Source organism: Pseudonaja textilis, chromosome 1 (assembly GCF_049901715.1).
Source record: "Pseudonaja textilis isolate UNSWEBS1 chromosome 1, rPseTex1.2, whole genome shotgun sequence".
In the NCBI taxonomy this organism is placed as follows: domain Eukaryota; kingdom Metazoa; phylum Chordata; class Lepidosauria; order Squamata; family Elapidae; genus Pseudonaja; species Pseudonaja textilis.
In genome coordinates, this window is record NC_141990.1 from 22,918,499 (window position 1) to 22,940,594 (window position 22,096).

The following is a 22,096-nucleotide window of genomic DNA, read 5'->3' on the forward strand; positions in this document are numbered from 1 at the left end:
TAATTGCGTGTCTTTAAGTGACCTGGTTAAGTTTCAGACAAACAGGTGACTGACAGCATTCACCATTAGCCTAGTTCGCACAGTACTTTGAAACAAGTTATCAAAGGTGAGAACTTTGGGCCAACAGGTGCTTGGCTGATTAGTGCTTCTATCAATGAAAGAGACAATGAAAAATGCAGGTTGATGGTGGCTTTTCCAGTCAGGGAGAACATCGTTTAGCTCGATAAACAATTGTTAGATTGATTTTCCTGTGTTTTTAAAACTCAACATTAATTACATAATTAACAGTAATTAATTAAATTACTTCTATTATTCCCATCACTGAAAATCGTGGAAGGGTTGAATCTCGTTACCACCCACTCCCATCCTGTGAAGCCAAAAATAAGTGGAAAACCCTGAAAAAAACCTCATCCATCCCTTAACAACAGGATTCCATCCACACACAAAGCTGTCAGAATAGATTTTTTTTCATTATTTTATATATATTGCCTCATTTTCCTTTTAGAGGACGGGAAAAAGGCTTTCACATCACTCGAGTTTTGACAAGCACTTGAATAAATAAATCCATTAGCTTTCCCAGGCAACATTTTCAGAAACGGTTTGCCATTTTCTTCTTTCCAAATATTGTAATCAGTAGCAACAGGTATTCTTAGCATACAAACAAGGGGCTGCCCCTTCTCCAGCCAAACTGTTATTTCTGAAAAGATAATGTAAGCTATATTTGGTGGGAGGAAGCCTAATACCTAAAATATCTGTAGGAATGTGTTCTTCATGCATGTCTCACTTTTAGGAATCCACTGGAATGGGTGGCCACATTAAATTTAATAAATCATTGTTCACACTCCCTTTCACGAAGGATCAGCCGTCATTATCATTATCTGACTCCATTCTTTTGTCATATTATGATGTGTTACAAATTCATGCATTCTGTTCCTAAGAATAAAATAAGAACCAAACACAAAGCTGCCTTTATTTTATTTGTTTTAGTTATAGTGGCCATCTGTACAGCCCCAAGGCAAGAAACCGCTCTGAGCAAGCTATTGGCTGTGCAGGGAAACACCTTGGCAAGAAGTTGATGGGAGTCTGTAGTGGCAGAGTTGTGTGGGACAGACAGCTAAAAAAGCACTGATTCACCCCAAAACACACATATGCCTATTCCTGCTGCTTCAGGATAGCCAAATGGCTGTGATTACACAGATGTCTGTAAAAACCAGGATGATGGGGCATAAGCCACTGGCATTATACAAATGGTGCAGATTCCATAATCTGTCAGTCATGTCCAATTTATATTATTTTCTTCAGTTGAATAAAGTCATGACTTATGACATCTACTCGCTCCAAACATACACAAGCGTACATTATTGAATATGGTAGAGGAAACTGAATTAAATGTTCCGGGGTCCCGGCCCTTGTCTTACATTTTGTGTCAATCAGGCCACCAACCTAAACCATAATTTGGTTTCTTCATGCAAAAGATGCTACGTGAACCCAGCAAATGGGTATTGTTAATCTGGATTTAGTGTTTAGAAAATTGCATGACCCTAGGTTCAGGTCACACTGTCCCTAATCATACAACACAGTTAACTGGATCAAGAGGAAATTAAACTTCTGTGTAAATAGCTTAGTCTAGTCAATGGATGGGTTTAGAGGAGTTTGAGCCCAAATCCAAAGGATGTTTGAGACAAAGTTAATTTCCCCAGAGTACAGAACTAATTATTTAACTCTTAAACGAGTGGCCAGCAGGGTCAATCATATAAAGCAGCTTACGCTGATACTAGGCAACTTGCTTTCATGCAAAATCTTGTGTAATACTTGAGACCATTTTCAAAATAGCTTTAAGATATGTAAAGCAAATCCCAAAACTTGAGATTAGAAGTGTGCTACACCTTAGCTGGCTGTTTCTTGAATGGTGTGGTCAAGTGCAGCATAATTTCTTATGGATGGATGTAAACACTTTTCCCAGCCCAGGTTAATCTGAACCATAACTCCATTTTACCCTCTTCCTTCTTTTACTGAGCACAATTCTCCCACATACCAGAGCAAATGCTTCTACAATGACTCTTACCAATTTGGTACCATCCAGAATTCTCAGTCAGCATGCACCAGGACTGATGTATCTGGCACCAGTTACTTCAAATATTTTGGATAAACATTTTGGACTCAGTGGTGCTTTTGCTGTAATCAGTCTCCTTTCTGGCAATCACCTCCTGGGAATTTGATGTATATCATAAAGAGCAAATTCTCCTCATTCCTTCAAGACCAGGAGACTAAGGTATGCAAGTATTATGCAGAATTTCAACAATCTGACCATAAGAGCCTCTCAACACAGTCCTTGTGCATCACCATAGCTATTTGGGGTAAGTATTCGTGCTCTGTTGCAGGAGCGAGCAACGTTAGGGCTCAGGATTATGCATCCCACAACTCTCATTATTGCCTCCCCCAGAGCCCCCTCTTACTACATCATAACGTACACCTATAAAGGTTTAATAGTGTTTTCTTAAAAATATACTCTTAACTAGGAAAAATAATATATAAATTCTCCTCCAGCCAGATTGCCTCACTGCACCATTTTTGTGTCCTTTCTACCTCATTTGTCCCTCTTTTTGTTGCCTCTCTCTCTGCACCTTTCATGTGGACTTTCTTTTCTCTAAACCTCCCCCCAAATGCTAAATCTGATAACCCTCACATGGTTGCCAATACCAGCTTCAGTATCAGATAACATCACCTGATTGAGCCCTTTTTTTTTTTTACTGAGCTCAGTTTCAGGTGGGTCTAAAGCAGGATTCAGCATGCAGCTTTCGGGTGACAAATTAACAGATATTGGGGAAAAGTAATGCTGGAGCAAATTCTGGTGAAGTGTCAGTTATGATCATGCAGGTTAATATACTCCAGTATTGCAAGAACATTTTTTTAAAATGTACAAGTAAGTCATTTGGTTTGAAGGAAAACAGGTTTCAATACTGCAGCCTTTGGAAAGAAGCTGAGTTCTAAAAGTATGCAAGAAGCCTCTGTGATCAGGAGAATTTGAACATTAGCCTTCAAACTATCCACACCGCATTAATCTATCCCAGGAATTCCAGAACATAAGGAAATGGAATCAGGGAAAAGAAGGGGGATATAATACAAAGCAACTAATAGCATAGCTGCCCACAAATGATAGACATAGCAGACTTTTGAGACATCTACAGAAGAAAGACAGGGAGGAAGAGAGGAAATCATGCTTGAATTATCCCTCTAGGCCAATTTGGTCAAATCAGCTTGCACATATAGTTAAAAGGAAATTCTTAGAACAAGAATCTCTATTCACAGCTGCCTAGAGAGAACAAGGAAGGAACTGCTGGCCTTCTATCATTTTTTCAGCAAGAGCTCTAGCTGCCCTGGAACCTTGACTGTTTTTATCTTTTCTTTTTCTTCGGCTTGTGGCTGTGTCCAGCGGCCTGGGACTTCCCTCTGTAGGGTTGCAAGCAGCTGTGTAGCAGCACCAAACATTAGCACAAAAGCAGCTGTGGAGCAGTCCCATTCTAAGAGTCACAGCCTTCCTGGATTCATTCAAAGCGCCGAAGATGGTTGTAGAGAGACTGCACGTATGTGAAGACACACATGGGGTCTGGTTTGCGGCCCATCAGCATCATGTCTTCCACTTCAATCAAGCGGTCACAGTTGGCCATTTTTCTACAAAGGGAGGCAAGGCATCAGATTTAGGAAGGAGAGCAATTTGGAAAAATTGGGAATGGAAAAATGAAGGAAAACTAGCATTCAAGGGGATAAGTACCAACCAACCATCTTACAAAACTTTCCTCAAAATTAATGTCCTCATGTTTTCCATTATCAGACATAGGTTTAAAAGTGTAGCCTTCTTAACTGAGGAAAGTTAAGAACTCTGTGAAGCTACTATAAATTTAGAGCAGGCAACTCATGACGGTAGCATCCTACTTACTCAGCTGTTGTGAATGCCAATTCGAAGTTCTCCTTGCGCTTGGTGGGGTCCAATGTGTGGTATTCAAATGCTTCAGGGAAGAAGGAGTGCACCAGTGCACAGAAAGCCATCCCATCACTCCAGCTAGAGGAGAAGTTCTGCAGATCTATGTGCTGGAGGATGGGGAGAGTGGGTGACAGGGCAGAAGAAGGGGAATACAAGTACTGTAATTCAGGATAAGAAACTGACAGAGTTGGGTAGAGAAGCCTGAATTTAAGTATCTGCGAGGAACCAGAAGTTGTACTACTTTATATGGGTTCACAAAGTGAAACAATGAAGAAGGGGGAAGGGATGCAGTTTACAGAATTCCTTACCTACCTTGTAGCCAATAGTTTTGGACCGGCACCACTCCAAGAGAATTTGCTTGATGCTGCTGGCACTGGCAACTGCAAAACTCTGGGATCTCTTGAGTTTGGTCCGGCCTACATTCTTCCCCCTGGACAAATGAGGGACACAAAGAGAAGGAATCAATGCTGTCATCTAGAGAGGTAGTACTTTAAATGGAAAAACCATCTCCTTCAACCTTCACCCAGATTTTTCCTATTTCATCACAGAGGAACTGTCACATTTGAATATCATTATCCTGTGTATGTGATGAACATCAGAAAACTGAGGGAGTGTTAGCTTTTACCTTACCATTCAAATCCCTTGTCTCCTATTCAATTCCTCCACATTTTACTTTAAAAAAAACAACTGTTTTTAAGATATTTTTTTTCTGCATGCTGGTTGGAGAACATTGCAATGATTTGTGCTGTTTTGCATCAACTAAAGATGCTGCCTAAGTAAACTGTAGGAACTCTACTATACTAAGGATTAGCCAATTTTACATTTTTCTTAAAGTTGTTGTGTTTTTACCAGAACAGAGCTTCTGGCATAGCCTTGTCCTGCAGACAAACAAGTGCAAGCAATTTGGCTAGAAACTGTGACCTGATTTAAGGCAGCTGTTTTTAGAGACCCTTCAAGTTTTCCCTGAACTAACTCTCTAAAAGTTGGACTGGACAAAAGGGAGCAACGTACTTTCCAGTATCCTGCTCAAACTTCTCAAAGAGTGCTCTCCTAGACTGAGTCTCTGAAGTCCGGGGCAGAGTCTGAGATCTCACCAGCTCCCTTCGCTTTTCCACTTGTCGATGGACTGAAGAAGTTGAAGGGTGGGACTTTGAAACCTGGGCTTGTTGGTTGGTGGTGGTGACACTGCCCCCACAAAAAAAGACAGAAAATACATTTGAAAAGTACACCGTTCAAAGGATGACTCATTGGATTTTCCCAAAGCGATGCAATATAATAGCTGGATTCATAAAGTATGCTATGTCAGGTCCACTATATATCATACACATAATTTGGATCAGTAGGCATATCTGAAATTTTAAAACCATGACATGGGCACTCTCAAAACGCAGCAGCCAGGGAAGATATGCAGAGTAGAAAAACAAAACAAAAACCAATGGCCAATTATTCAAAGGCTAAATAGGCCTTTACACCTAAATAGGCCGCAGTTCCTACCATTTTTATTTTATGTCATTATTTATTCCTATGTAAGGCCCAGAGGCATTCTTGAAAATAAAAAATAAGGATTATGCTTGAGGGCGGAGCTTTATTCTATAACATGCTAGCTTCCCATTTATATTTTTCCCAATTAAAAAAAAAGCTGGGCTAAACTCAATTCCCTCATTATGACTTAATGTGACGTGAGATCTATAGCCAAATATAGTTTAGTTAACAAACTCTGTTTAAACAGACCAAACCAATGAGCCTTTTCCCATTGGCCATGACCATAGCATAAACATTTCTTCATAACATTTTCAGGAAGTAAAAGCAGAGGGAAAATGACAACATGGACACAAGGATGTCATCATACAAACTTTATGAACTTGGACACTGAAAAACAAGTATGGAACAGTGGCAATGCATATTACGTTACCATGCCTGTGTTTGGTTTCATCTTAGTGTGTACTAGTACACCTTCTAGTAATATTTTTCTGCCATATACCATAACATTGCAACTATTTTGTCGCCTGCTTCAGAGTGAGACAGGCTTAAGTGTTCTTAGCTATACTAATGTTGAAGTAATGTTTCTCTGCTTACTTTAACACAGGGGTCCGCAACCTCCGGGCTGTGGCCTGTTACCAGCTCAACTTGCCCAGGCAGTAGGCCGATTCACCTCTCCCCCCCCGCCCGCGGCCACCAAGCCATAAAGGTTGGGGACCGCTGCTTTAACACCATCCAAGGGCAGCTGTAAGATGTGTAAAATCTATAAGGCCCACCTTCCCACCTTGGTGGGAAGTCAAGTGTACTGCAATGACTAGAAACAGTGCAAGAAAAGGGAAGAACATGGCATAATAGGAAATGGGAACAACACATTTCATACTGCCCTTATTACAATAAAACCCAAAGAGCAGATACTTGCAAATCACAGGAATGTTCACCTTTCACTAGATTGGCTTCCGTAGTTTACAGTCGATGTAGATTTTGTCCCGGAAGAAAATTTATCTGCACAGAAAATTAAATAAAGAAATTGGGTTTCTCCCAGATCATGGTCCTTCAGCATTTGTTTTTGAGGGGATGGGTGGAATGCCTGACGCCAAGTTTGTGCATTGGGGGGTGGGGTGGGTGGGTGAGGGAATCATGCTCTGAATAGAGAAGAGGTTGGGATTTGCAATTCACTGGTATTGATGATCGATCCACCAATGTTATCTGAGAGGAATTCTTTACTATGTAGATTTCACCTTTGAATTACAATTGCAAACTGATGATTAATCTGGATCAGGATATAAAGTACTCAGATAATTTTCTTAGCATTGTTTATATTATTAAGATTAAGTACAAATGCATCAAAATCACCTTAAAAAATAGATTCAGATTTTTATTGGTCACCATACACATATATTTGGCTTTGCTGGACTACATCAAAAACTATCTAGTTCAGCACATTTAGGACTTAAAAATGATTCCAAAACAATGCTTTGAGCTCTGGGTAAGCATTGAACTTCTCTGCTAATTAAAGTAGCCACATCATTTTCAGAGCTCTACCTGAACTTGAAAAAAAGATGGCCTAAGAAATTGACCCACTAATCAGAGGAAAGGCTTCAATTGCCCTGCTGCATTCACTTTGACATTGTGGAATCTGCTGCAGGTATTCATGTCTGGGATTACAGCCCATCTGAGCCACATTAAGGCAGAAGTTCCTTAGCTGATGACACTATAAGCATGTGTTGAAATCAGCAAGATGGCAGTGTTATGATGAAGAGCAGCCTATGTCTTCACCATGCATCAAGAGTTTATCCACTTGCTAATTTTGAAGATGAAAACAAACACCAGCTGCAAAATCCACCCCTTTTGTTTGTGTGTCGTGATATCACACAATGCACAGATCAAAGGGGTAGAGCTTGTTTCAGAACAGCATGGACTGTTTTTATCATTTTGCCAAATCCTCTGATCTTGCGGAGACTTCTGCTTCCACTCTGATCAAGCCACCTAGTTTCCATACAATTTCTAGTCCCCAGGTTCTTCATCTTTCAATGGGGAGTACCTGTTCTTCAGCCAAACATCTGCCTGATACAAATGTCAGTAAGACGGCATTTGCACAAACACTGTTGAACATTTTTTAAAAAAAATATTATTAAAACTCTATGCCACCTACAGTCATAATTAAAATACAATATAAAACATTAAAATAAGAAACATGCATTTAAAATTTAGATAATTTGAGGGTAAATGTACGGAATCTGAACGTGGAGATCTTTGGAAACCTATTTATTGTGTCAGTTTTTCCATACCATGGTATAATAGCATAGAAAAGTATTATTCAAACATAATGAAAATATATGCAAACACATTTGCCAACCTGAAGTAAAGGAAGCATTTGTTGTCCTCACTGAACTCACGTTCCAGTTCTTCGCAGTGCTCAGGGTTGAACTGCTAGCACTTTTCACCTCTTTTTCTTTTTAACAAAGAGCAAAATATGTTATTTTGTTTTATACAGAGAAGAAAATCAGAGCTCCAAACTAAACCATTAACCCATCAAACCAGATCGCTCTTATCGAAAGGCTACATTCCAACAAGTCAGCATTTGCCCAGCAGCCCATTTGACTAGCATGAGATTCTATGCGAGTGGTACAAACCCAGAAAATGATTTAGTTTTGTAACCAAGTTAAATATGTTATGGGAATGCATTCAGTGAGAGATAACACTTCCCAAAACAAAGCCATACTTCTTTGATGTTTTTATTTAAAAGAAAAGGACTGGCCCAATTTTAATGCACAAGAAAGTTATGTTCTCCTTTCTCACCACTAAAAACCAAAACGCGCACACCAAATTAAAATGCTAATTCCTTTAAGGGTTACTTGAGACATAAACATTTCCCCACGGGTTTAGCTCTAAGATATTTTTAAAGAGATGTAATGGATGCAATGGGACACTCCTGGGTTACTGATGAAAACCATTTCCAGTAATTCCATCATATCTGGAGTCTTGTAGAGAGCCTCTCTGCTATTCATTAAACAAGGCACGGCATTTTTCCCAAGAGTTACACAGAATCTTGAATAAAAATGCCCCCACTTTAAAAATTGACTCACCATATGACTCTTAGGGTAGTTTCTTAGGACATGAAGAAAAGAGAACTGTTTTAATGAACAGCAGAGAGGCACTGTATTCATGCGAAGTTCAAAACATTTCTTCCACTTCATTTTCAAAGGGGGCATAGCGCTAGTAGGTATCTTTGCACAGCTAGACTTGCACAAATGGGGATTATTTTCTTCATCCACTATTTTACCTGCTTGAATCAATGTTTTGGATGCAGCATCATTATGAGCATTGCTCTGATGCCCGCCGGGAGAGTTTGGCACAGTTGACGATCCAACCATTTCTCCTGAAAACGTTTCCGTTACTCTAGTTACTGCAGTAACAGGCTGGTGGGGCATCCGTGAAGACATGGCTGGAGCATGTGCCTCAAGAGGAGAATCTAAAAAGTGAAGAGAAGAATGTTTCTTGGTTGAGGCTAGTCAGGGCTGGTGAGGAAAAGAGCAAAACTGCATTGGGATCTTTTTTTAATTTAAAATTCTACACTGTCTCGAATTTTCCAGGGAATTCTTATTTCTAAATACCATTTTTTCTTAGAATAATATCATTTGAGGAAAGTTCAAGTGCCACAAATATGAGACTCCTTTAAGCGAAGTAAATAAATGGCCAACTAATTGCCTGATTACAGCATATAAAGCACAAGAACATCAATCTCCAACTTTTATCTGACTGTACAGTCCAATAAGTTCCATTTTTGAAGTTTATTGGGGTATGTTCAGATACGGAACCAAGAAAATCTATGCTTTCATCATGGGCTTTTTTTTACTTGTTCAAAAGACATCAATGACTTTGTTTATGCCGTTTTTTCAATAAATAAAGGAGAATATTTGTAGTTCAGGGCTGAAATGAGGTGTCCTTGGTACTCTCTCAGCTTGGTTGTTTACAAGAAAACGTCTGCCAGAAAACAACCAAGCTCAGAGAGCACCAAGAACCCCTTTTCTGAATAAATGTCTTGTTTTAAAAATGGATCAATATTTATTTAGGAAATCATTCCTATATACCCACTCCCCATTTAATGACTAATTCCATTCCAAAGACCAAGTTGTTAAGCAAAATGGTTGCTAAATAAACACATATAGGTAGTCCTCAACTTATACAACAATTGAGTCCAAAATTTCTGTGGTTAAGTGAGGCATTTGTTAAGTGAGTTCTGCCCCATTTTACAACCTTTCTTGCCACAGTTGTTAAGTGAATCACTGCAGTTGATAAGCTAGTAACCCGGTTGTTAAGTGAATCTGGCTTCCCCATTGACTTTGCTTGTCAGAAGGACGCAAAAGGGGATAACATAACCATGGGAGGTCATAAATATGGTCATAAATATGAACCAGTTAGCAAACATCTGAATTTTGATCACATGATCATGGGGATGCTGTAAAGGTCATAACTATAAAAAATGGTCATGTCATATTTTCAGTGCTGTTGTAACTTTGAATGTTCACAAAATGAATTGTGGATGCTGCAGTCTTATCCAGATAAAGTTCTTATGTAACTATGGCAGCCTTTTTCTCAGTCTGGCATGCATTGTTGTCAGGCATACTAAATTTGGTTGTAAAACTGCACATTGTTCAGAATTTTTTTATTACCATCGTATTTGCTAATGATTGCTAGCAGAAGTAGTTGCTAAATAGGATACTAAATAGGATACTATCTATGGTAGTCTTAATCACATCTTTAAAAGAATCACCCTCTCCTGAAACATGAAATACTGTTTCAGTTTGAACTATTATAAGTTGTTGCTAGAATGCTGGCCATCTACTTGGGTTTAAGCTCAATGTGGTAAACGTTAAAATATTTAGTGATTTAGAAGACACTCTTTATTTCTAGCCCTAGCCTAAATGTGTATTTTTCTTTGTATAATCTAGGCAGGAAAAAAAAAAGAGTGAATCAAACTTCTAGAGCCTGTGCAACATCACTCCAAAAACCAGTTTAATTTTCACCACATCAGAAACAGGTAAAGATTTATGTTCTCACTAAAAGGACTTCCTTTCCTTACCTCCTGACAATTGATGCCCATTCTCAGTTATGGCTGAATCAGGAGTTCTTTTGCTCATAAAGTTCTTTTCATCCTCAATGTCCAAACTCTGCAAAGGCAAAAAAATAATGTACACTGTTACAAGCATTTACTTGGGGGGTGGGGGGTAGAAAACACCAGAGAGCAGATGGCTATCCCAGATTGGAAACCCACAACTTCCCAGTTTGCCAAAGGGAAGGGGTGCATTGCACTGTTGAAAGGGAAAAGAAGTGCCTAGAGTAGACTGATGAGAATTTGAGGCTGTGCTCGCAAAATACACAAAGCTAAAAGAACAAACTTTATTATGGCTTAGTCAATTCTGGGAACCCAGCCAGTTGTGATTTACATACCCTGGTTTATGGCTTACAGTGGGTGTTTTATTTAATAAAATATGGGTTTTACAACCTATGGATTAATGCAATATGTGATCTAAGTAAGTGGCTTAAAGCCATCCCACCAGAACATGCACTTATGTTTTTGTAGCTCCGTTTGTTTTAAAAAGATTGGGGAGGGAAGATAACATACAATATGTATGAGGTACTAGTAATGTTACTAAATCTAAATCTATCTCCTCTAAGGCCAAGAATAAAAGCTGTTCTCCAGCATACATTTGATTTGTGTTCCTGTAAATCACCTACTTAGTTTCTCAGTTGTAAATTTTAATTTAATTTCATCTACTCTGTTTGAAAATACCCCTGTAATATTCTTCTGTACGATCCTCAATAACATCTGACTGCAAGGATACAAGTCTGTCCTCAAACTAGCATTGCCCATCCTAAAGGAGAGGGACTGAAGGCGGCTGGATTTTGCTATAGAGTAGCATTACTGGCTAAACCTGGCTTAAATTCATCAGTATGAAAGGTTGTGGTATTTGCAGCCTGGATGGAGTATTGTTGCCATCTATTCATATTTTACACTTGTGGGAGAAGAGCTGGAGTGGGAAGTGGAGTTAAGCATGTCATCAGCTTAGAGTTGTTAGGTTCCCACAAGTGGTCCAAGTCCAACCCAACCTGAATTCCATTGACCCTTATCTATGCCAGTATAGGGTTGAACTTTAGTCAGCTAGATTTTTGTCTATAGGCTTGAATAAATCTTCTATGCTGCAATCTAATGAACAATCCTGATTCTTTGTGCCTCACAACACTTACCACTATACCAAATCATGTCCTGAGAAGCAACGTTTCTGAAGCAGACGCCATTTTGAACCACCCAAGAAACAGACATGCTTATTTTTAATTTACAAGCAGAGGCATCTATAGGGAGAGATGAGAGAACTGAAGACAGCTGCTTTGACCAAGCAATCAAAGCCCCGCACTTTTCAATAACCAGTATTAGAATGGGGTGGGACTTTGATCATACAGTCACAGCTGCATCTTGACAATTTTTTAAACCTCCTACAGACAGCCCTGTTTATAGAGCTCAAAACCCTCTCAACCTGGGGCAATGTACAATTTCCCAAATATACAACTTGAATTAAAACAGAGATGATTAATAGAGAAGGTAAACGAATCATCATTTCTAAACCACAACTAAAAATCATGAATCGCAATAAAATTATATATAGATTGATGATCTGAACATTAAAAACCAAAGAACCAATTCAATGTGCAGAAGAATACAGTAGTCACAGCAACCTTGCCTCAAAGACATGATGGAACAACCATTTGGAAAGGCAGGAGAAGAGAGGGCATTTGAACACCTGGGGAGAGATTCTATTATGAGGAGTGGGGCCAGCAACTGAAAACAAATACTCTTATAGATTACAACCTCCAGTTGAACAAATACTGTACAGGAAAAGCCTCAACTGATTAGGCACCTTATTGGGTTCCTGTCAGAAAATAGGAAAATTAATTCCACAAGCCTGTAACAGAATCTGACTTTTCATAGTCCTGATTAGCTTGCAATCACAACTCTACAAATTTTCCTCCCTATCTACATCTCTGCAGTGTTTTTGCTATCTATAAAATAAAATAAACCAGAAGAAAAACACATGTGCAAATTGTTACTAACATTATTGCTGCAATGCACTTCAAAGACAAGTTAGTTATAGTTTATACAATAAAACCCAATCTTACAAGCTGTGGTTATGCAGATGTAGTGTTTATCTGATTTCTCAAACTAATACTTTTTATATATTTAAAAATTAATTTTAAATGTGCAAAATCCAGGAATTAAACACTTCATTCCTCTTTCTCTTCTAATTCCAGCCTGAAACAAATGGTCATGAAATGATATGCAGAGCTATAGGCTATCAGACCAAAATCATACTACAAAAAGATACATTACTTCCAAAATGCATACATATGGAGTTAGGCTTTAAAACTTGCTTCTGATACTGAAGGAACAATTACAGAAGATCTAAGCATTTTCTCTGTAGCAACAGCTGGGCAGTCCTTTTCTGTATTCATAATATCAGCTCAGGAAACAGTGTCCAAGTACAGAAATGGGTAGGATACAAGGGAAACAGTGATGGTTGTTACAGCTACATATTATGCTTCCTTCTAAAGGAGCAAGCATCTCTTCAGTGCCTTTCATGTTTGAGAGCCAGGGAAAGTAAAAGGAGCATTTGAGGCAGCAAAACAAGTGAAATGGACTGGTGGCCATTGTATTGCAAGCAGCGGATGACAGGAGCTCTGGGCAATGTCTTCTACTATTTAGACTTGGGGACTATAGAAGCCATTAATGGCGGGATCCTCTTCTAGTCGCTCAAAACTCAGAGGAAAATCTTAGGTGCCCAGGTCAGCTCTTAATCCATTCTTTTCCATCTAATAGCATCAAGTGAGATTGTGAGGAGGCCCATAATGGTGAAATAAAACTTCACTCAACAGCAACATTCCTAGAACATCATAAAAACTAGTCTAGAGCCAAAATAAACCAAGGGAATATGATTAGCTCTCCTGAAGTTATATGCTAGTTCTGATCAGACATCCAAACCAGTCTAATCTTTTTCCTTCTTGTGCAGAAAGTTTAACTACAGCTGTTTCCAAGTGTGAAGGATCATCACACATCACGGTGAGATTAAAATGCTGGAGTTAAGCTCCAACCAACTTGGGAATCATTCACGAGACCATCATAGATTTACAGGAACAAAATACGTATCCCTCAAAAATCCTTACTTCATATCCCATTGCAGCTGTCAGCCTTCAGTGCCACTTGGTGTAACATACACCAGGACTATTCCCCAGAAAAGCCATTAATCACATTGATAGAAATGGAGAGGATGTTTATTGCACTTGATGGCAGTTCAAGGGAGCTCCAGCTGCCAGTGCTCTTTCTCTTCTCCCCAAGGCCAAGAATGTGGCCTAGCTCCTTAGGATGACATCACTGTTAAATAGTCACGACATCCACCATAGTTCCAAGCCACAGCCACCTGAGTAATACAGCACAGAGACAGTGCACTGCTTCCCTGCTTGAACTCAAAAAATCCACACCAGATTCTGGCTGGAGGCTGTATGAAGGAGGAAAACATCCTAGCCAAGGAGATAAACAATGGAAGTCAGACTTTAGACTGGTTGTTCAGCCAGATTTTAGTCTGTTGACTAAAAGAAACCTTGAGAGACAACTTTGTGAAGAAGGACAGACCTCAACAGCCATTCCATTTATTGGCATGATGTTGGATGCTCTGGGCAATTAAGAGCACAAGGAAAATGCATCAGTAATGGTACTTCATCACTTACCCTGGTGGTCCAGATCACTGCCAACCATGTGGCTGGGTTTATACGATAAGCTCAATATTAACATTGATTAAAAAGACATAACTGTTCCATTTGAATAACATGCTACATTCAAACAAAGAAAGCATATTTACCTTAACATACGGTAATTATACAATGATACTTAGAAATAAAATTATTGTATCTGGGTTGAAAAAGTCAGAATGACTATTAGATTGTCAGCAAGAGTTTCCAGGATCACTCTGCTGCCATCCATTAGTCATATGAATTCTGGCAACCTTGATATGGTAGAACAATGGTACTAAAACAAGAACTAAGAGGACCAAAGGATAGCCTGCCTCTCTCATTTCATCTGCTTCAGGTTCTTATTTATTCCTCCCAGTTTCTAAAGGAAAGAAGAGATATAACTGGAATTCTGGGTGCTCTGAACTTGTTTGCTTGTTTACAGATGCTTCATTATCTAATTAGATAACTTTCTTAGTAGAAGCATAAACAATATAATAGCATTAATAAATAATAATAGTTATTGACTCACTATCTTCTTCCTTGATAGTTTATAATTTGCTTTTTCATGCACAAAACACATTTTAATCTGTATTTTAAAATTGTATTTTAATTTTAATACAATTAAATCAGTGGTGGGATTAAAAATTTTTTACTACCGGTTCTGTGGCATGGCTTGGTGGGCATGGTGTGGCTTGGTGGGCGTGGCAGGGAAAGGACACTGCAAAATCCCATTCCCTCCCCACCCCACTAACGTGTTTTCCAGCTCCGTTCTCCTGTTCAGGGCAACAAAAGAAGACCCAGCCAATCAGCTGGACTCAGGAGGCAGAGAAGAGATGGGGGCAGGGCCAGTCAGAGGTGGGATTTGCCAGTTCTCTAAACTACTCAAAATTTCCACTACTGGTTCTCCAGAACTGGTCAGAACCTGCTGAATACCACCTCTGAATTAAATGTAATTTTAATTAAATAAGATGTAATTAAATAAATGATACAATATTTGTTTAAACCTATTCAACTAACAATTATAAGTGATGAAAAACATGAGTCTTGGCATTTTCCAGCACTATGAACTCAATTGTTATCCAGCTTTATTCTCTTTAGATTCCTCCAAGCACAAGATAGTCAAATGGTAAACTTAGAATTCATATAAACTAGGAGAGTTACCACATTTGGGCATTCACACTGAAGATAATTTTGTCTCCCGGTGTCAAAGTGTGGTTGTTGTTTTTTTACAATATCCTTGGAAGTAGTGTTGGGCACTCCTGACTCCCTTAATTTTATTAACATTTTAAACAATACTGGTATTGCATTTATGAGTTAGTAATGGATAGCTTGGCAAATCAATAAATACTCATGGCTGAACCTTATTCCAGATCTTGGATGCAAAAGCTCCTCAGTGGTTATTTGAATTTTTTGCAGTTCTACTCTAAGCAAAAGGAACAGCCCTTCATTTCCAGGTGCTATCAGTGTTTCCCCCAAAATAAGACTGGGTTTCATATTAATTTTTGCTCCAAAAGGCATGTTAGGGCTTATTTTCGTTAGGTTTTATTTTTTGGGAAATAAGATATAAATGCATCTGTCTGATTGACAATCTTAACCGGGACTTATTTTTTGGATAGGGCTTATATTACAAGCATTCTGAAAAATCATACTAGGATTTATTTTCCAATTGGGTCTTATTTTGGGGGAAAACATGGTAGCTGTGATAACTATTTTCACACCTGCAGCTAATACTCCAACTGTGGCCCTTCCCCAGCTAGTCAGTTTATCAATGATCTGGCAACATCCATCTTGACTTGTACATAATGGGCTTCTTCGGGAGTTTATAGGAAGGTGCTAATCAGTATTTGGCCAGAGAAACATTGAGGAAATTCCCAAAATTACTTTGCTGGGCCTTCCCAAAATGTGCATTGACTGTTCCCATAACTAATTTCTAAATTAAAACATAAAATAAAAAGGGTTCAATGGGTGTGGAGTCAAAACCCCTTGAAACTGGACTATGGAAGCTTTTTTCCCCTTTGTCAAACACACCAGCTTTGCTGAGCAGAAATTAGCAAAGATAACCAAATTCAACCACCACAAAATAGGATGAAGGCCACTAACTGATAAGGCTTTCAAAAACGTTATTTAGGGAAAGAAGGGGATCAAGTCACCATTACTAACAAGAGAGCTCCCTGGAACCTACTCTCCAGAGAGCATACTGAATCTGGTTAATGAACAAACTCAGCTGCTAGGGAGTCAATTGATGTGGTTAAAGGTGATATGCCAAATGCTATGGGTAGTTCAAACGTGGTAAGAGCCAAGGGGTTTTGTTTTCCTGCCTTGTTGATGAAATTTTTTGATAAGCCCTGAGAGTTGACTCAATAGCAGAGATCTTGTTACTATATATTCTCATGGTCTGGTGCTTAAATCCAGCTTATTCACGCTTGGTAGAGAATGGTGCATATATGGCATAGGTTCAAATAAGGCTGATAACGTTCTCTACTATGCGTGGAATGTCTGGTGAGCCTTCTTTTAGCTATGTCCCTTTTCTTGTACGTATACTTATTTTTTCTTATTTTTCTTTCATATTCTTTCTTGCTTATTTTCTTCAGTTTTGCTTAGCCTAAAAGAACCAGCATGATAGATCTGTCTCAAAGGTGCTTTTTCAAAAGGCAAATGGACTTTTTTTTCCCTTGAAAATGTTTGAGCAAATCAGAACTGAAGCTTCTTGGATGAGAAGCAAAACGTCTTCAAGGAAAAACAAAGGAAGTCCAATTGCCTTTTGAAAAAGCTCCTTTGGGAAAATCAGGAACTGGATGACTAAGAATCTCTGTTCTGTCTGTTTGCCTTACCTAATTTCTGTAACATGTGGCTTCATAAAGATTTTACAAAGGCCCGCCTGCCACAGGAATCAATTTCTAGCTATTTGGGAATGTTGGAGGAATATATTGAGATTGTGAGAGTAGGTATATGAATGTTGCCAGAAAGAGTATTAGTAAATCCTAAAGGGAAAGATAAAGAGTGTTGTGCTCTCAAGTTTGAAAATTTCCAGTTTGAGAAATGTCCTTGGTATATGATGGATGCAGGACATCATGTCCCAAACCAACACACATTCTTCTATTTACAGGCTAAAGAAATGACTGATAGTTTATGGTTCAAGTCCAAAGCTCTTTCCAATTATTACATCTGCCATCATCAGCCCAAACAGTATATACATTATGTTGTATCCTGGAGTACAATTAAAAGAGAGACAGAAAAATTACTTGGAGCGTACTTGTCTTTTACCTATCATAATCATGACCTCCAATTCAACCCCTGGCATTTAACTGAGAGAATTATTTGCAAGGCAGATCTATGCAAAGAGATATCTTTGCTGTGTTTATACAGTACAGCATACTTAACCAGGTCATTAGAAGACCTAATAGCTACATTTATATAATGTATAAAACTTGGTTAATGTTTTCATACCTTAGTGTGTTGTGCAAATGCAGATATTTGAGATAGTTTACGATTGAAAAATATATTTCAACCCCCCCAAAGGGCTCCTTTAGAAACTGGGTTGGGTGTGTTGTACAAACACAGTCCAGTATGTGGTAAGTTACCCTCAGGCTGACAGGTGTGGACAAAGCACTCAAGCAGACAATATTTTTCCATTTTTGAAAAGAGGTATGTAGGAGACGTAATGGTGCAAGTCCCTTGCTCTTTTCAGACAGCTCTTAAAGTAGAGGTAAACAATCTAAGATACAAGACTGAATGTTATTTTTGGCACCAGAAGAACCTTCCCACTGTTCTCCAGATACTGTAGAGCAATTCACAAAACACATGGAAAATGGTTTCTAAAATCTCATGTAGATTTATCCTACTTTAAAAGGAAACTGAACCTCAGTCACCAGGGAAAGATGAGAGGGGGAGAAAATTGTTTCCCTTCCCACTTTATATTACCACAAAATCTATTGTAGCCTTTGCCCCTTCAAAGCAAGTTAAGGGTAATTAACAAACTACCAAAAACTACCTAGCCTGATTTTAAGTCTCTGGGTTATATTTTGAAGAAGCAGGATAGGAAGAGAATTGATGTTTTTTTAACTTTAATGCTGAAGACTTCTGAGGATATCGTGGACAACCAAACAACTCACAGTCTGAAAATTTGAGAGAAAAGAGCTTGTCTGAAGCATCTATTGAGATGGAAAAAAGGGAATTAGTGATGGAGCACTGCAGACCAGAACAACTACACACAGGAACAGTTTTTTCCCCAAACACCATCACTCTGCTAAACAAATAATTCCCTCAGCACTGTCAAACTATTTACTAAGTCTGCACTACTGTTACTATTAATCCTCCCATCCTTCCTTTCACCCATCTCCTCTGGCTTATGACTGTATGAGTGTAACTTCGTTGCTTGTATTCTAACGATTTTTATTGACTGTTTCCTAGTATGATTTGATTGCTTTTTGTACCCTATGACTATTATGAAGTGTTGTACCCGATGATTCTTGACACTTGACGAATGTATCTTTTCTTTTATGTACACTGAGAACATTTGCACCAAGACAAATTCCTTGTGTGTCCAATCACACTCGGCCAATAAAGAATTCTATTCTATTCTATCTATTATGTGAAGTACAACAGATAGAGGCCAAGTCTACATTGGACAGATGTCTACTCAACTGCTTTACCTCAAATATCTCTGGGCAACAGGCTAAAACAGAAAAAGGAGGCAGCTGTTCCAGTCACATGGAAATGTCCAGGGGGATTGTGGGAGAAAAAGAAGAAAACCATGATTCACACAACCACAGAAGAATCAGAGTTGGAGACTGTCTCAAAGGTCATGTGTAATTAGCTCCCTCCCGTAGAAAACACTCTGTCCTCCTGGCACCTGGACTCATCTTTAAAAGATCCTAGTGAATGAATCACCGTGGTACAAAAGTGTGGCTGAGTTGATATAACATACCTGGTTAATAAGACATGATCCTGGTCGGCATATTCATAAAGCATATTAGGCCCAAACAAATAAAGCACCTTAAGCCTGATTCACACAACCTACTGGATTTCTACAACACACTGAACCACAAACCTACAGCATGAAACAAAGCATTCTGCTCCATTCTCAAACAGATTGTATCAGTTAGTAGGATCAGCTTATTTCAGAAAGAATCCAGTGGCATCTTTTCAGACTAACACATTTTATTGAAAGCCCAAAGGTTTTGTGATTAGCACAGCCCTCATATAAACCCCTTCCTTGCAATATGAACTCTCTGGTTCCGAAACACGAAGCAAATCTGTTCGTTTAGTACAGGAAAGCTCTTTAGAGGCTTAAAGGGAAAGTTTCCATTGCTTCTTATTGTCCCTTCTCCTGGCTGAACACCTCTCCTTCAACAGAGGATTGGTTCCAATTCTTTTACGGAAGGATCATGTCTTGAAAAACTTTCCAAGCCAGGAGGATATATTATGATCACGCTTAAAAGCACGCTTTACCTGTGTCCGAAGTTTGAGATTAGTGTGATGAAATCAAGTCTGTGCTTAGGAAAGCCTGACCCGAAATAAAATCCTGCTTTATTTCAAAGATAAGCTGCTTGATTAAGAAGGATGGCTTCTTTTTGCTTGGGGGACGGCAGGCGACCTGCCCCCTTCTAATTTCCCCAAATTCCTAGCCCCACGGATCGCCCCGCCTAGCAGCCACCAGATCGCAGCTTAACGCAGTTTCAGTCATGCGCAAGAAGTTGCGCTCGCAGGGAGCGCTCCCACCCCTCAAAACCGGGGGAGAGGGGAGGGGGGCGCCAAAGGAATTGCCCGCAATCCCCGCCCCGCAACAAAACACCCGCAGATTCCATACAACATACAAACATCCGCCCCAGCACGTAACCCAAAAGGATTCCCAAGAGAACCGATCCAATAGCAGAAAACGTTAGCCCTAAGGACTTCTCCAGAAAACTTCCACCGCTCCGTCCTGGAAGTTCGGTTAGTACTGAAAGGTCCAGATTCGGGGAGCGGGAGGGGCATCTTCGCGCAGCGCGGGACGTTCCCCGACGGAACGTCCGAGAGCCTCTTCTTCTTATCTGCGACCTTCTGGGGTGGAGCTGGCAAAGCAGAAGTTCAATCGCACCGAGGGAGGGGAATCATCTCAACAGGGAAGGGAAAGGAGGGAAGGGGGCGCTGGAGGTCGGGGGAATGGAAGAGAAAAGCCATAGATCTGACCAAAGCTCGGGGGCAGAAGGGCCGAGGGCGACCGGTTGGCTCAACAGCGCGCCAGGGATCCCTTAGGAAAGGGCTTCCAACCTTGGGCACTTTAAGCCTGGAGGACTTCAACTCCCAGAATTCCCCAGCCAGCTGGCTGGGGAATTCTGGGAGTTGAAGTCCTCCAGGCTTAGAGTGCCCAAGTTTGGAGAGCCCTGCTTTAGGAGATCAAGTTATTTCTGCACGCAGCTCTCTCACGGACGGCGCTTTTCCCCTCCTGCCACACGGTTACCTGACTCTTGCTGGCAAGGGACAGTCTAGCGTGGCTGGCAAAGCGACTGCTACTACTGCTGCTGCTGCCGCCGCCGCCGCTTCCCAACTTCGGCGATGCCGCGAACGCCGTCGGAGATGCCGGCATGGAGATGTCCGGGAGTCCGGCTGCCCGGCTGAGGATCTCCACCTGCTGACTTAAATGCTCGACCTGCGCCCGCAACTGCTGGTTCTCTTGCTGGAGCTCGGCTACGGTGCTGGCCAGCGGGTTGGCCAAGCGCAGCACTTCGGCCACCTGTCGGTCCACGCCGTTCTTAAAGACCTGGATATCCACGTGGATCTCCTTCACCGCGCCGCGAAGCGTTTCTTCGTAGCGGCCCAGCGCTTCGCACACCGTCTGGGCGTCTTGGCTGTTCAGGTCCGCGATGTCGCTCGACGACGTCCGCGCCGCGCTCACCTCCATGGCGGCCCGGCAAGTGGGTCTCCCGCCCCCCGGTTAGTCCGGAAAAAGCCCGTGTCCTCGTCCAAAGAGGAAAGGTCCTGGCCGGTTTAACCCGAGCGTCCTTTAGAACGCGATGCCCGCTTTCAGCAGTACCGAAGCGGCCCCGGTCGTTTCCTTCACCGTCTCTTTTTGCCAGCGCCAACCTCCCTTTTTATAGGCGGGTGGACTGGGCGGAAGGAGCAGGTGGGAGGGTGCAAAAGGAAGGTTTCCAGGGGCTGATGGGGGCCGGGCAGGAATACACCGAGCAAAGGGTGCTGCCCGGCTATTTCCCCCTGCCTGCGCAGACCGCCCCTTCGGAGGAGGAGCTGGAGAGGAGGGGAGACCGTCCGTGTTTGAGGCGGGGGCCGAGCTGGTGGCTGCGGAAGGAGTGGCCGCCTCGCTCCTTTCTGAGGCGCCGCCAAGAAATCAAAACATTCCCCCAGTAAGGTTGTAGGCTTCGTTCCCCCCAATGTCTGGCCAGGTGAGGTAAAGGCATTGCCCCTGCATTCACACAACACGCCAGGGTTGACTAAGTTATCTTGTGGATATCAAACTTATTCGGTTAATTTATGTTCCATGTGTTGTGTGATTCCAGAAAATGGTTTATTTGAGTCATTCAAACTAAGAGATAGGCATTGCTTGGTTCCCCCCCCACCCCCCCAGCACCTTAACCCAAAATCGAGGTTCACAGAACAGAGTTGCTGGGATCACTTAACTTGCTCTGCTAAAAATAAATCAAGTTATGATTTAATAATAGCCCATTTCACACAAGATGGTAATGCAACGGCTGGGATCCGACAACACACTAAACTCTGCAACTCAGTTTTGCCTAGTTTAGTGCATTGGGATGACTAGGGAAGGTTAGGATGACTATGAACCCTTATATGCAAAGCTAAAGGTCAATAAGATTGAAAGAAAAGTATAAAAGCGGCTAAATCTATTCACAGCACCAG

General features: G+C 40.7%; 1 protein-coding gene across 2 annotated transcripts; it reads right to left on the bottom strand.

The window, feature by feature from the left end:
- Window positions 1-958: 958 nt before the first annotated feature.
- Window positions 959-21,461, bottom strand: SMTNL2 (smoothelin like 2). 2 transcript variants are annotated; one of them, XR_015742525.1, is made up of 9 exons: window positions 20,685-21,293; window positions 10,545-10,632; window positions 8,745-8,933; window positions 7,818-7,913; window positions 6,400-6,463; window positions 4,994-5,167; window positions 4,291-4,412; window positions 3,938-4,089; window positions 959-3,672 (listed from the first exon to the last, which is right to left on the bottom strand). XR_015742525.1 is itself a non-coding variant. In XM_026708582.2 (9 exons), exons 1-9 carry the CDS (start codon window positions 21,123-21,125, stop codon window positions 3,546-3,548), a joined length of 1,449 nt encoding a protein of 482 aa, XP_026564367.1. In that variant the 5' UTR covers window positions 21,126-21,461; the 3' UTR covers window positions 959-3,545. The 2 variants fall into 2 exon arrangements, 1 of the variants encoding a protein (XP_026564367.1); XM_026708582.2 differs by having other exon boundaries at window positions 4,295-4,412; window positions 20,685-21,461.
- Between the last annotated feature and the right edge of the window lie 635 nt (window positions 21,462-22,096).